At 38.7% G+C, this 12128-nt stretch overlaps 1 protein-coding gene across 2 annotated transcripts in view; it reads left to right on the top strand.

Moving 5' to 3' along the window:
• The window catches only part of LOC117294904 (coiled-coil domain-containing protein 186-like), a 28577-nt gene that overhangs the window by 7629 nt on the left and 8820 nt on the right, over nucleotides 1-12128 (top strand). For both annotated transcript variants that reach the window (XM_033777454.1, XM_033777453.1), the window contains exons 8-15: nucleotides 1414-1518; nucleotides 3404-3589; nucleotides 5199-5341; nucleotides 6124-6304; nucleotides 7258-7332; nucleotides 8205-8369; nucleotides 9737-9958; nucleotides 10769-10938. In XM_033777454.1, the coding sequence (XP_033633345.1) occupies nucleotides 1414-1518; nucleotides 3404-3589; nucleotides 5199-5341; nucleotides 6124-6304; nucleotides 7258-7332; nucleotides 8205-8369; nucleotides 9737-9958; nucleotides 10769-10938 (1247 nt within the window). The remainder of the gene's footprint in view (nucleotides 1-1413; nucleotides 1519-3403; nucleotides 3590-5198; nucleotides 5342-6123; nucleotides 6305-7257; nucleotides 7333-8204; nucleotides 8370-9736; nucleotides 9959-10768; nucleotides 10939-12128) is intronic.

Here is a 12128-nt window from a genome sequence, read left to right as displayed (position 1 = left end):
ACTTCTGTTTAAAACCGGCAGGGTCGTGACCGTGCGATAAAGGTTTCGCATGACCACGACCCAGCCAGGTTTTAAACAGCAGAAAGAACGAGCCACTTCTCTTTTATTCCCATTCATTAATGCCTTTTTGGTTAAAAGACGTAATAAAGTAAGAAACTCTGTAAAACTTACCTGTTTTCCGACGTCCTTGAGCTCTGTACTTGTGTTGCATTTTTATGACTGAGACAGGTTTCGGATATGCATTCGTGCGCGTATTTGTAGTTGTATGCATCCTCATATTCATGGGCCAAAATGGCATGGCGAAATACATCACCCCTGGGAACGAGGTTGTGGGCTAACCCACACAAACGTATCCGAAACACAACCGGTTATAACAGCTCCAGCTGGTCATTATCAACCATTTAAACACCACCACGTGACGCGCTCTCTACCAATAGGAATAGCAAAACTGTCTGAGGTATTTATGAATGGTAAATCAAGATGGAGGATTAGGTAAATATTTACACGGATAGACAATTTATTATCGAAATAACACCAACAAATTTATGTCAAGAAAAGTTTTCTTATAATAATAATCATGGACACTTAATAAAGCGCCGGTATCCGCCGCAAGCGGCGCTCATGGCGCTACTCTACAAAGGAACAACAAGCAATGAAAGTAGCAAACAGCAAAATAAGAAAAATAAACTTAACAAAAAGCTTCTCTATGAAAATGAGTTTTTAAACTGTTCTTGAATGTGTTGAGTGATTTGGAGAGTTTTACAGTGTCCAAAGCTTTGGTGCTGCGCTTTGAAAACTTCTCTCCCCCCATACATGTTTAGTTGTTTTTTCCTGGAGGAGTTTGTGTTTTGTAGACCGTAAGCCACAATGTCCTGGGGTGTATATCTGCACAAGATCACTTAAATATGCTGGGGCATCACCTTGCAAGATCTTGAAAATAATGAGGCACAGTTTATATTTAACCCTTTGTTGGATGGGGAGCCAGTGCAAGCCGGCTAGCACTGGTGTGATGTGTTCCGTTTTCTTGGTGTAAGTGATCATCCTTGCTGCAATATTCTGCAATCGTTGAAGGCGAGAGAGTTGCGTATTGTTAATTCCGTATAAGAGCGAGTTGCATGCATCTACCTTGGATGTGATGAAGGCATGGACAATGGTTTCAGCAGCTTCCCTTGTGAGGTGATTGCGTATCCTGCCAATGTCAATCCCAAAAATCTTAGGCGTTGCATAAGGCGCTTGATAATTGTTTATGCCAGTTGTAGTTTTCTGCAACATAGATACAGATACAGACAGAGGGAGTGACACCAGAATCTTTTTCTGGAAGTAAAATTTTGTTTTTATTTTGAGATTACCAATTTTATGCCATGTACATCAATAAATATACCATTTTTCTGGTTTATATTTCAATTTATCAAGGATACCAAAGTAAGATTAGCAAAGACAGAGCAGAGACTGGTCGAGGCAAAAGAAGAAACTGAGCAAATCCGCAAGAACTGTCAGGAGATGATTAAGACATATCAGGTAATATTTTACACATATTGTAACATTTATAACATATTATAACATATTATAACAATTTATAACATTCTGTTTGTATATTATTTTAATGTTATTGTTTGTATTTTAGCGCCATGAGCACTATTATTGATTTTTGCGTTTTATACGTTTTCATTATTATTATTTTTTATTATTATATTGACTGGCAATGAGGTAACTAGTGTACGTCTATTCCCTTGAGGGACTTTGAGGTCCCTCTTCTGGTCATCCACAGGCCCGAGGGAGAATAGACGTACACTAGTTACTGAATTATGCCAGTCAATATGTGTTTTATAATACACCTCTGTCTGAAAATGTGAAATAAGAACAGAAATCTGGAAAAGAAAGGAAGTTTTGTAGTTGCTGTTCACGGTTCACGTCAAGAGAGGGCGCTGTAACCAGGCACTATTTTTAAAGACTATTGCACGGTGGGCACTATTCCCGCAAAACACGTGCGCGCGATCACTAGACTGTATTAGTTCATCCCACGTGACAGTGTTTCAGCCAACCAGAATACAGACAAAGCAAGAGGTGTGTTATAATATTATATGTTTCCTATAATGAAACCAAGGATGCCTCATTGGTGAACTTAATCAATGTAGCTCGAAAACCTGAGGAAACCTGTAAACAAGGGCGCTAGCTGTAGAACCAGAAACACTGGAGTAAACCACGATAAGTGTTGGGGTCGATTTCACAAAGAGTTAGGACTAGTCCTTACTTAGTACTAGTCCTCGGAGATATTAAAAATGTATGGCTAGTCCTAAGTTATGACGAGTAACTCGTCCTAACTCAAGATAAGATGAACTCTTTGTGAAATCGTCCCCAAGACTCAATTTTACAAAGAGTTTGGACTTAACTCCCAATCAATTTGAACTGCTGAGCAAAGTGTGATGTCAAGACGAATCGAGGCCTTTATTCTTCTAAATGCACTACTAATTCCAGAAGACAAGACCTACAGCTTAATGTCCCCTCCAAAGGACAAAGCAATTGTTGCTAGGCCTGGGCGAATTATTTGAATATCCGGTTAATGGCGAATAGGTTTTTCTATCCGTAACCGCAAATGCCTTTTTTTTCTAAACCGGATATCCGCAATGGGCGCGAATACCTATTTATATTAACCGGATAGTTCTGTAATTACAACCAAGTAACCGGATATTCTTTAATATCCGAATATCCGCGGACGTCGGGCGACAACTGATAGGAATGTTTTGTCTGAATCCTTATGAAACTTCTATTAAAACAGCATAAAACAGCATAAATTAAGTATTTAACTATGCTCACCTCCGTGAAGAGTTAAAACAATGACATTTCTGACGTAATTTGTTCAAAGATTACGAAAGTTTTCCTTCACGTAGAGTCAATCACGATCAAAAGAAAAAGCAAATCGCCATCTTTAAATTAGATCCGGTTGTTTTTATGAATGAACCGAGTGACACTGTCTAAAACTAATATCAATTCGCCCATAAGATCTCATTCACAAATGAACAGCGCCCTCTAGCGGCAAAAACAAATATTTTTTAATATTTTTGTTATTTTTATTTTATTTTAATAGCACCCTCTCGCTGCGAAAAAAACTATTCGAATATCCGGTTAATTTTGGATAGTTGCCAGCGGTATCCGAATATCAAAATTTCACTATTCGCCCAGCACTAATTGTTGCAAAGTACAAGAACACAAGTGACGCGACCAGGACTAGAAAGACAGCATAAAACAGCATAATCTGCTGATCAAAAACACAGGCAGAGCTTAAGTTGTTTGCTCATAACTGCTTGGCCATGTCACGCCTTAATTGTCGTTTACTTTGATGAACATTCCAAAAAGTTTACGTGTGGTTTCCGAACTTCATTTCAACGCTTGTCCTTTTTCGTAGACATCTGAGGAAGTCAAGTCCAACAGTCTGGACAAACAGTTGAGAGTGAAGCACAGCGAACTGGAACAGAAGCTGCAAGAGCAGAAAGATCATCTTGAGGTCCACCAGGAAAGACTTCGAGAGTTAGAATCTCTTAAAAAGAGACTCGCTGACAACATGGCTGAGCTGGATTCCTTTAAAGTCAAGGTAAGGAATTCTGTTTACTGTATTTATTTTGTTTGCGGTAACACCATGTGTTGTCCAGTGCCTTTAAAGCCGTTGGACACTTTCGGTAAACAGTATTGTCCAAGGCCCACACTTCATGTATCACAACTTCTATTTTAAATAACAAACCTGTGAAAATTTATGCTCAATTCGTCATCAGAGTCGGGAGAAAATAACAGGAAAACACACCCTTGTTTCCGCACGTTTCGCCGTGTCATGACATGTGTTTAAAATAAATCTGTAATTCTTGATATCGAGAATTGATATTGTTTTAATGTTTTCTCAAAAAGTAAAGCATTTCATGGAACAATATTTCAATATTTTAATAACCTTCTGTAAACCCTGTAAGTTATTTTTAAATCTGTGATTTTTTAATTTGTTTTCTGTACTGAAAGTGTCCAATGGCTTTAACCCTAACCCACAAGACTTTTGACTTGAAACGCTTAATCCTAGCCCAGAGGACTTTTTATTTGGAACCTATAACCCTAACCCATACAAAAACTTAACCTGGAACCTTTAATCCTTAACTCTTTATTGAGACTTCGACCCTGACCCACAAGATGTTTGAACCATAACCCCATCAAATCTGTTGTCATTTATAGGCACTGGACACTATTGGTAGTTACTCAAAATAATTGCAAGCATAAAAGTTTACCTGGTAACAAGCAATGTAGAACTGTTGATAGTATAAAACATTGTGAGAAACGGCTCCCTCGGAAGTGACGTAGTTTTTGAGAAAGAGAAAAAGTCTCACTCAAATAATGTAAGACTTCAGCTGAAGCCTTCTAAATGTATCATGCATCTGAAAGCACACAAAGTAATGCAACAAGGGTACTTTTTTTCTTCTTCATTATTCTCTAGCAAATTCGATGACCAATTGAGCCAAATGTTTTACAGGTTTGTTATTTTATGCAAATGTTGAGATACACCAAGTGAGAAGACTGGTCTTTGACAATTACCAATAGTGTCCACTGCCTTTAACAGAGAAGAATTTATGAATGGCACTTTTAACCCAAACCAAAGGACTGTTGACGTAGAACTTTTAACCCAAACCTTATTTTAGACTTGAAATCTTTAACCCCAGCCAACAATGCTTTTGACTTGGAACCTATAACGCCCACCCACTTTTGACTTGGAACCCCATCCAAGGAGAGCTATGGTCCTTCTCATTTAAAGGAACATTACAGAATTGTTTTTTGCTAACAAAACAGTTGCTGGCAGTGTAAGCACTTTATGTAATCCACCATATACATAAACTGACAAACCTGTAGAAGTTTGAGATTGATCGGCCATCTGTGTCATGAGAGAATAGTGAAAAACCGATTACAAATTTTGCATTGCATCGATGCCAAAATAAAAATGAATAAAACGCTCACTGAGCGATAAACTCCAAACGCGAAGTTAGATTATTTATTACTCATCAAATATATGACATTTCAGGCAGAAACATTTCAAGGGATGTTTTCAACTATCATCATCATTAGACCGTGTAAGTTTTATGTAAATCTATGATCTTCACGATTTTTATTTCTTACCAATTCTGTAACATTCCTTTAACTGATGGTATTTAACTCCATGATTATATATGTAGGCAAAGTGTCTGGAAGATGAGCGGCTCCACAGTGAGGAACTTCTTGCCAAGTTTAAGGAACTTTTAAACTCGCAGAAAGATGAGAATCGGAGACTGAATAAACAGCTAGAAGAAAAGAAAGTCATAAGTCAGCAGCTGGAACAGTAAGTAGAATTACGCGTACATGCAGTGATTTTACAAATTGGATAGTTAAAGGCAGTGGACACTATTGGTAATTACTCAAAATAGTCATTAGCATAAAAACTTACTTGGTAACGAGTAATGGGGAGAGGTTGATGGTGTAAAACATTGTGAGAAACGGCTCCCTCTGAAGTGACGGTAGTTTTCGAGAAAAAAATAATTTTCCACAAATTTGATTTCAAGACCTCAGAATAAGATTTTGTTGTCTCGTAATCAAGCATCTGAAAGCACACAACTTTGTGTGATAAGGGTGTTTTTTCTTTCATTAATTATCTCGCAACTTCGACGACTAATTGAGCTCAAATTTTCACAGGTTTGTTATTTTATGCATGTTGAGATACACCAAGTGAGAAGACTGGTCTTTGGCATTTACCAAAAGCGTCCAGTGTCTTTAAATGGAAGGTATAACTCTTAAGCTGTGTTCGCATTGGACTAATGTTTTACCAAGGCCATGGTTAACATTCCAATAGGTGAAACTTACCAGCGTCAGCACTTGGATTAAAGACATGGGTATTATCGACACGACCGGAAAACTAACCAAAAGCTTAAGACAGGGTTATAAAAACCACCCACCAAAAGAGGGGGTGCTGACAACTACGAACGACAACAAGGGCAACAGCTATGTGTCACCAAAGTGCAAACATTATCCGCTTAGAAGTCAGATGCAAATTTCTCCTTAAGAAGAAAGGTTTATTTCATGAAAATTTGCTTCCAGTTTCTAAGGAAAATGTATTTTGTTGTTCAGCTTGAAAGAGACGGAGATTCAGCTGAGATCTGAGGTATCCGGACAGAAAGTCGACCAATCAGATCTTGAGCTGGAGCTCGAGTCGTCTAGAGAGAAGGCAACAGAGCTACTGCAGTTCACTCAGAAGATCACAGCCAAGAATACTAGTCTCAGCTCAGACAATTCAGTCCTTCAATCAAAGGTAGTGTATTTTATAATAATAATAATAATAATAATAATAATAATAATAATAATAATAATAATAATAATACTAATAATAACCAGTTTTTATATAGCACTTTTCACACCCGAAGGGCGTACCAAAGCGCTTCCAACATTATTACCCCTTGCTCACTGGGCATTTAATTTAATTCATTCCTTAAACCATCTCAGCTCCCTCGGGAGTATACAGCCTTGTGCAACAAATATGCACTTCTAAGCTAAACCAATCACAAGAATCATCCCTGCCCTCACAGGTACCCATTTACTCATGGGTGGAGAGAAGCAATTATAGTTAAGTGTCTTGCTCAGGGACACAAGTGTCCTGACTGGGACTCGAACCCACACTCTGCTGAACAGAAACACTATAGCTTGAGTTCAGTGTTCTTATCTTTGGCTTCTTATATAGAGCCCATACCAAACACCAGAGCGTGAGCCTGGTGCTCTTATCCGCTCGGCCACAACACACCATCATAGTGTTGGTTGATGTAGGTTTAAAGCCATTGGACCCTTTCGGTACAGAAGAAGAACAAAAAAGTTCACAGATTTATAAATAACTTACAGGGTTTACAGAAGGTAGTGGTGAAAGACTTCTCTTGAAATATTATTCCGTGAAATGCTTTACTTTTTTGAGAAAACAGTAAAACAATATCAATTCTCGATAGGTTTGTTATTTTATATAGAAGTTGTGATACACGAAGTGTGGGCCTTGGACAATACTGTTTACCATAAGGGTCCAATGGCTTTAAAATCCTGACTTGGTTTAATTCCTACTGCGAGAACATGCAGTATAGACCCCTGGCATTGATATCGCAAGTAGCTTCTATTTGCCGAACACCATACACACATTGAACTTTTATCTTCCTCTTTATTAAAAAAAATTCTTCCACCATGAATGTTTTTATGAAAGCTTTACTTGACTCACTGATATTTCAGGCATCGTCGCTGGAGTCCGAAGTCCACAAACTACAGAAAGAGCTGGGGGTGTTGCAGACTAGCTACAGTCAGCTTGTAAGTGTACATACATTTGTGAGAAAATCTTGTGAAAAGTTAGAAAATGATTTTGGGTTGACAAAGAAAAATCGACTAGAGGGGGATTTGAACCAACGATTTATGTTTTATTTTAATGGCTGTTGTGATTACAGCAAACTGACAATGAAGTCCATTGCAACGTAAAATTGGTTAACAAGCCCATGTTGATACAAAAGTAGGCATCTACGAACAAGAAAATAGTTAATGCTCACGAGAGTTTAAAGGTGTAAATCTGTGTCAAACTTATTGAAAATGTCTCGCTGGATTACAAACAAAATGGTGGCCATTTAGAAACTATATTGTTGAGACAACATGCACCTGGGTCAGCCCCCAAGTAACCGGATCCCACAATAAGTTACTTGGGTCTGAGCAAGGGGGGCCACAAAAATGGCGCCCAAGCTACTCGCACCATAGAGTTATATCAAAGAACTAGAGGGCGCACTGGTGATGGTGCTTGCACAAACGCGACGGGACCTCAAGAAGACACGCGCACCATTTTGTACGCGCGTTGAATGCGAAGTACACGTTGGAGTTTTTGTTTATTGAAAGCTACGCGATGCTGTTTTGTCAACTTACAAAATGGCTGCACAAACACACGCTGTGAGATGGTGTTTTGTCAACTGAGAAAATGGCCGCATGCGCGCATGCCGGGGCGCGTATTTAGGCCAGTGCGCCCTCTAGTTCTTATATATAACTCTATGACTCGCATCCACATCAGATCCACTCTAGAACCTTGTCAGCCCTACTCTAGAACCTAGCCCTTCCTTAAAAACAATATTATACATGTTTACCATTGTTTTACCATTGTTTTACCATTGTTAACCATTGTCCTTTTCCTGACTTGATGACAGAGTGCTGAGTTAAAGCAGGAGCATCAGTTCCGTGAGCGTGAGGCGTCCATCTTGACGACAAAGTTGAGCGAGAAAAGTCGGGCTGTGGAGCAGCTTTCCATCCAGCTAGACGAGGCCAGAGATGACAATAAGACACTGAAGAGAAAACACGTTGCAAACACAAAGGTATAATTGTAACAATAATAGTGGCTTCTTATAAAGGGCGCATACCCGTTACTCAGTGGCGCTCAGGGCGCTTTAACGTACAGTATTTTCCTGCAAGGTATGTGGACTACATTTGAATTATAATTTGATGTGCTTGTCTGATGTATAATATGTTTAGACAAACCATGAATTTTACTGTTTGGAAAAGTAATGCAGATTTACGTATGTTATCGGAAGGAGACAAATAATTTATATTGTTGATGACCTTTTAGGAAAAAGGTAGTGTACATTGCTTAGCCAGGTATATTTGTATGTCTGCTATGTTCAAAATAATTTGTTTATGGTTTAACATTTGATGCTTTTGCTAATTCCTCCGTCATGATGTGAGCTGCAATTAGTATATTTTAAATATTGTTGTAACCCTTCCCCAGGGTGATAGGGGTATGGTCCTTTTGGAATAAAACAAGAAATCAAACCAATTCAAATTATTATTTATACTATAGTAAGGTTTGCGGTAACACCATGTAATGACAATCTCTAAATGAGTTTGGGTGGTTCTGAAAAAAAAACATGTTGGTTTTGGTTTTCAACTCCGTACTATATCGTATTTCCACCATGCAAAGTTTCAAATCCTAGAAATTATTATTGTCGTGGCCGAGCGGATAAGAGCACCGAACTCAAGCTCTGGTGTGTCTGTTCAGCAGAGTGTGGGTTCGAATCCTGGTTGTGACACTTGTGTCCTTGAGCAAGACACTTAACTATAATTGCTTCTCTCCACCAAGGGGTAAATAGATACCTGTAAGGGCAGAGATGGTTCTTGTGATTGAATTAGCATAGTGCGCTACATATTTGGTGGCACAGGCTGTATACTCCATAGGGAGCTGAGATGGTTTAAGGAATGATTTAAGGCCCAGTGACCAGGGGTAATAATGTGGAAGCGCTTTGAGACACGGTGTATAAAGCACTATAGAGTGTCATGGCCGAGTGGTTAAGAGCATCAAACTCAAGCTCTGGTGTGTCTGTTCAGAAGAGTGTGGGTTTGGATCCCCGCCGTGACACTTGTGTCCGTGAGCAAGATACTTTACTATAATTGCTTCTCTTCACCCAGGTGTATAAATGGGTACCTGCGAGGGTAGAGGTCGATATTGTGAATGAAAAAGCCTTTGGAGCGATATAAACTGTTGCCCAGGTTGTATACTGAGAAACGTTAAAAAGGGATGTTATTGGCCCTATGACCAGGGCACTAATGTAAAGCGCATTGATACTGTTATTGTGAAATGCGCTATATAAGAGTTATCATCATTATTATTATTATTATTATTATTATTATTATTATTATTATATAAAAACTTACTATGTTTATTATTTTATTCTACTTTACAAACCAGGACCTGACCAGACAGTTACAGCAGGCCCATAAACGCCTAGAATCCTTAGAGTCTACAGATAATGCTCCTCGTGACAACCTGAGCGTAGGATCCAGGACAAGTAGTTCGGGTTCTCTCGACACGCTACCAGGCTCCACTCCCAGTGCGGTTAACTCTAGTGGATCATCCGTTTCTATCACAACGTCGGGTTCATCCAAGATTGAAGAGCACAGTGCCCCTCAAGTGAGACTTTTTTATTTTGTTTTTATTTATTTATAAAGACTATTAATTTTATATATTTTTTACCCACATACACCGATCGAATAGACCGATCCATTAAGCTCTGCTCCATTCCATAGTGACCAATCACAACGCAACGAAGGTCCGACAAATAAAGTCTGACATGCGTGCACGTATACTTAGCGCGCGCGGCAGAGTTGTGCAGAAAGGCATTGGAGAGGCTCGCGTGTTCTTGCTCAATTGCGTCGTTGGCGGAGCCTACTGCGTCGGTCTATTGAAGCCATCCTTTGAGATATCGGCTGCTCGGCAGGCCCACTTATCACCGTCCACCGTGGCTACAACACTGAAGTTGTTTTGTTTTTAAAGTGCAAGCACTTTTTTTAAAATTTCTCTCATAATATGCACTCACAACAAACCACGAACATACAAACCAAAATTAGAGAACAAAACTTTAAAAACCTTATCAAGAAACAATGACTAATTAATTAAACCGTAAACCTCCACTTTGTGTTAAACTTATGCAGAGTGTTTGAGCTAGTCGCAATCTTTCTTTCTAATTCATAGTTAAATTTTACTAAATTAACAACAGAATGAAAGTTAGGCCTTTGTTGATTAAATCTGCTTCTAAATATCATCTTCTTTGTTAATAAAATGCAAAGGTTAAGTAAAAGATCTGGCTGGTCAGTGTTTTGACCAAACAGAATGGATTTAAAATTCAAAGTAATTGCCTCTTGCGACAAACCTTTCCACCAATTCTCAAACTGTGTCCAAATAGGCTGAAGTTGATACTAACTTTCCTTGTTTTTCTCCTAGGACCACACTGTTGCGATTGCCACCGGTAACGATTACCCAGGGGTGGATAAAGGAATGCTGGTGGATCGCATCGTGAGGCTGCAGAAGGCTCATCAACGTAAAAATGATAAAATGGAATTCATGCAGGAGCACATAACCCACCTCATTGACGAGCTCAAGAAGAAATCCAAGTAAGTTCAATAAGCAAATCATTAAAGGCAGTGGACACTATTGGTGATTACTCAAAATAATAAGTAATGGGGAGAGGTTGATAGTATTAAACATTATGAGAAGCGGCTCCCTCTGAAGTGACATAGTTTTCGAGAAAGTAGTAATTTTCAATGAATTTGATTTTGAGACCTCAGAATTAGATTTTGAGGTCGTGAAATCAAGCATCTGAAAGCACACAACTTAGTGTGATAAGTTTTTTTTCTTTTCCAAATTTATCTCGCAACTTCAAAGACCAATTGAGCTCAAATTTTATTCACAGGTTTGTTATTTTGTGCATTTGTTGAGATACACCAAGTAAGAAGACTGGTCTTTGACAATTACCAATGGTGTCCATTGTCTTTAAATACATCAATATTATATTGTACTGAGTATACAGTGCTACACACATCGGTGTATATGGGTAAAAACCAAAAATTAATATTCTTTATCCCGATGCAAATTTAACATCTATTTAAATCGTTTGCAGTACCCGCTGCTAAACATAGGAATCGAACTGCCTCTAGCTACCGGGCAATCTCGGTGGTCTAGTTGGTATGACATTGCTCTAGAATTGCAAGGGTCGTTGGTTCGAATCCCACCCGAGTAAAATGCCTGTGATTTTTTTCACAGGACTCGGGGAAAGTACTGAGTATACAGTGCTACACACATCGGTGTATATGGGTAAAAACCAAAAATTAATATTCTTTATCCCGATGCAAATTTAACATCTATTTAAATTATTATATTAGTTATTTAGAAGTGCAAACATGAGCGGATAAGAGCACGGAACTCAAGCTGTGGTGTTTCTGTTCAGCAGATTGTGGGTTCGAGCTCTGGTCATGTCCCTTGAGCAAGACACTAATTGCGTCTCTCCACCCATAAGTCAATGGGTACCTGTGAGGGCACAGATGGTTCTTGTGATTGATTTAACTTAGAAGTGCATATTTGTTGCACAGGCTATATACTCCCACCAGGGAGCTGAGATGGTTAAAGGAATGAATTAAATGGCTCAGTGGCCAGGGGTAATAATGTTTTGGAAGTGCTTTGAGGCGCCCTTTGGGTGTGAAAAGCGCTATATAAAAACTGGTAATTATTATTATAATTATTATAATAACACGATCTACTTGACTTCTTTGGAATTGAGCTATATAATAGCAAATATTGTCCATAG

Source organism: Asterias rubens, chromosome 9 (assembly GCF_902459465.1).
Source record: "Asterias rubens chromosome 9, eAstRub1.3, whole genome shotgun sequence".
Lineage (NCBI taxonomy): Eukaryota > Metazoa > Echinodermata > Asteroidea > Forcipulatida > Asteriidae > Asterias > Asterias rubens.
This window is presented reverse-complemented; position numbering and strand designations above follow the sequence as displayed.